This window comes from Nannospalax galili, unplaced genomic scaffold (assembly GCF_000622305.1).
Source record: "Nannospalax galili isolate Female #2095 unplaced genomic scaffold, S.galili_v1.0 scaffold617, whole genome shotgun sequence".
Classification (NCBI taxonomy): domain Eukaryota; kingdom Metazoa; phylum Chordata; class Mammalia; order Rodentia; family Spalacidae; genus Nannospalax; species Nannospalax galili.
Genome location: NW_008341872.1, coordinates 3,019,564 through 3,021,108, shown reverse-complemented (window position 1 = coordinate 3,021,108; position 1,545 = coordinate 3,019,564). Strand labels below are relative to the sequence as shown.

The 1,545-nt window shown below is 46.9% G+C and overlaps 1 protein-coding gene across 3 annotated transcripts in view; it reads right to left on the bottom strand.

Annotated features, from left to right (window-relative positions):
• Window positions 1-264, bottom strand: part of Mlf1 (myeloid leukemia factor 1) — a 68,808-nt gene extending 68,544 nt beyond the window's left edge. For 2 of the 3 annotated variants that reach the window (XM_008837459.2, XM_029565585.1), the window contains exon 1: window positions 87-264. In XM_008837459.2, the coding sequence (XP_008835681.1) occupies window positions 87-133 (47 nt within the window). In that variant the 5' untranslated portion in view covers window positions 134-264. The remainder of the gene's footprint in view (window positions 1-86) is intronic. The other variant, XM_008837460.3, reaches the window with a different exon arrangement.
• Window positions 265-1,545: the final 1,281 nt, after the last annotated feature.

The window sequence follows — 1,545 nt, the reverse complement described above, 5'->3', positions numbered from 1 at the left end:
CTCCTCAGCCCCCACTTCTCAGCCCCCACTTCTCCTCAGCCCCCACTTCTCCTCAGCCCCCACTTCTCGCCAGCGCCCACACTCACGCGAAGAAGGGGTCGTCCTCAAAGCCGCTGGTCAGCCTCCGGAACATTTTGGCTGTGCGGCGGGCGGCGGGCGGCGGGCGCGGGGTGGAGAAGGGCGCTGCTCTAGCCACCGCCACCCGCCTCCTCTCGGAGCCTCAGTGCCTCTCCCGGAGGCAAAGACAGCGCCCGCACTCTAGGCGGGGCCGCTCCTCGCGGCTTTCCCATTGGCCCATCTCCCCTGACGTCACTAACGCGAGGCGGGGAACGATGCGCGGCTGCTATGGCAACTGCTGTCAACACATTGAAGGGGAGAAGTTTGGCCTGCAAGGCGTTTCCCAAGCCTTCAGAGGGACCTCAGCCTGAGGTCTGTACTGCAGGGACCAAGACCTTAGACACCTTGGTGACCTTGGCCAATCGCTGCCGGCCCTTTCGAAAAAATGGAAATAGGCCAAGATTTCGACAAGAGGACACCTTGCCAGTCCCATTCTCCCATCCACAGGAGTGAATCCTGTATCTGAATCGTTCTCTGGTCCTGGTCCAATAATGGGAAAAAAAGTGCTAAAGGTTTTTGAGTACGGTTAGCAAGTAGTGTACTCACTTCTTGAAGGAAACAAGATGATGCCTATCGGATTTGAAAAAACAAAAGACATACTAAGGAGTTCATATATAATATGCTGCATATTGTACAAGTCCTTGAACTCTCTCTCTCTCTCTCTCTCTCTCTCTCTCTCTCTCTCTCTCTCAATGTAACATTTTCAATGCAAAATAAGTTCTTAAATGGGCATTGTCCACATGTGTCCCACGAGGGGCTATACCCTTACAGGCAGATCTGAATTTTAAATTGTTTTCCATTGTTTGGCTATTTCTGTACTGTAGTTCTTTGAAAGTACTAATAAATTTAGTGTATTAAACAAGAATTTTAGCTATTCAAATAATAGAGTGTTTAGATTATTAGAAGTATGTTTAAAACGATCACAATTTTGAAATTTTTGAGAATCCCTGACTTACTGTCCCCGTATCTCAAAGATGCTAGGAATTTGAAAACACTGAGAAATATGCTTTTTTTTTTTTCACTGCAAGTTAAAATTCTAAAATGGGGACTGGAGAGAAGTGCAGTGGTTAAGAACAGTGACTGCTCTTGCAGAAGACCCAGGTTCGAATCCCAGCATCCACATGGCAGCTAACAACTGTCCATAACTCCAGTTCCAAGGGAACCAACAGTCTCTTCTGTCCTCTGCCGGCACTGCACAACATGGGTGCACTTACCTACACGCAGGCAATACACACATACACATAAAATAAAAATAATAAAATATTTTTTTAAAAATTCTAAAATGTATCGTTACCGAACAAACACACATTATTTTTGTAAGAAAAAAAAAAAGTCCCATAACACAGCGCTTTATATTGCTTCAATGATTCTACTCAGGAGGCTGAGGCAGGCGGATCTCTGTGAGTTCGAGGCCAGCCTGGGCTCCAT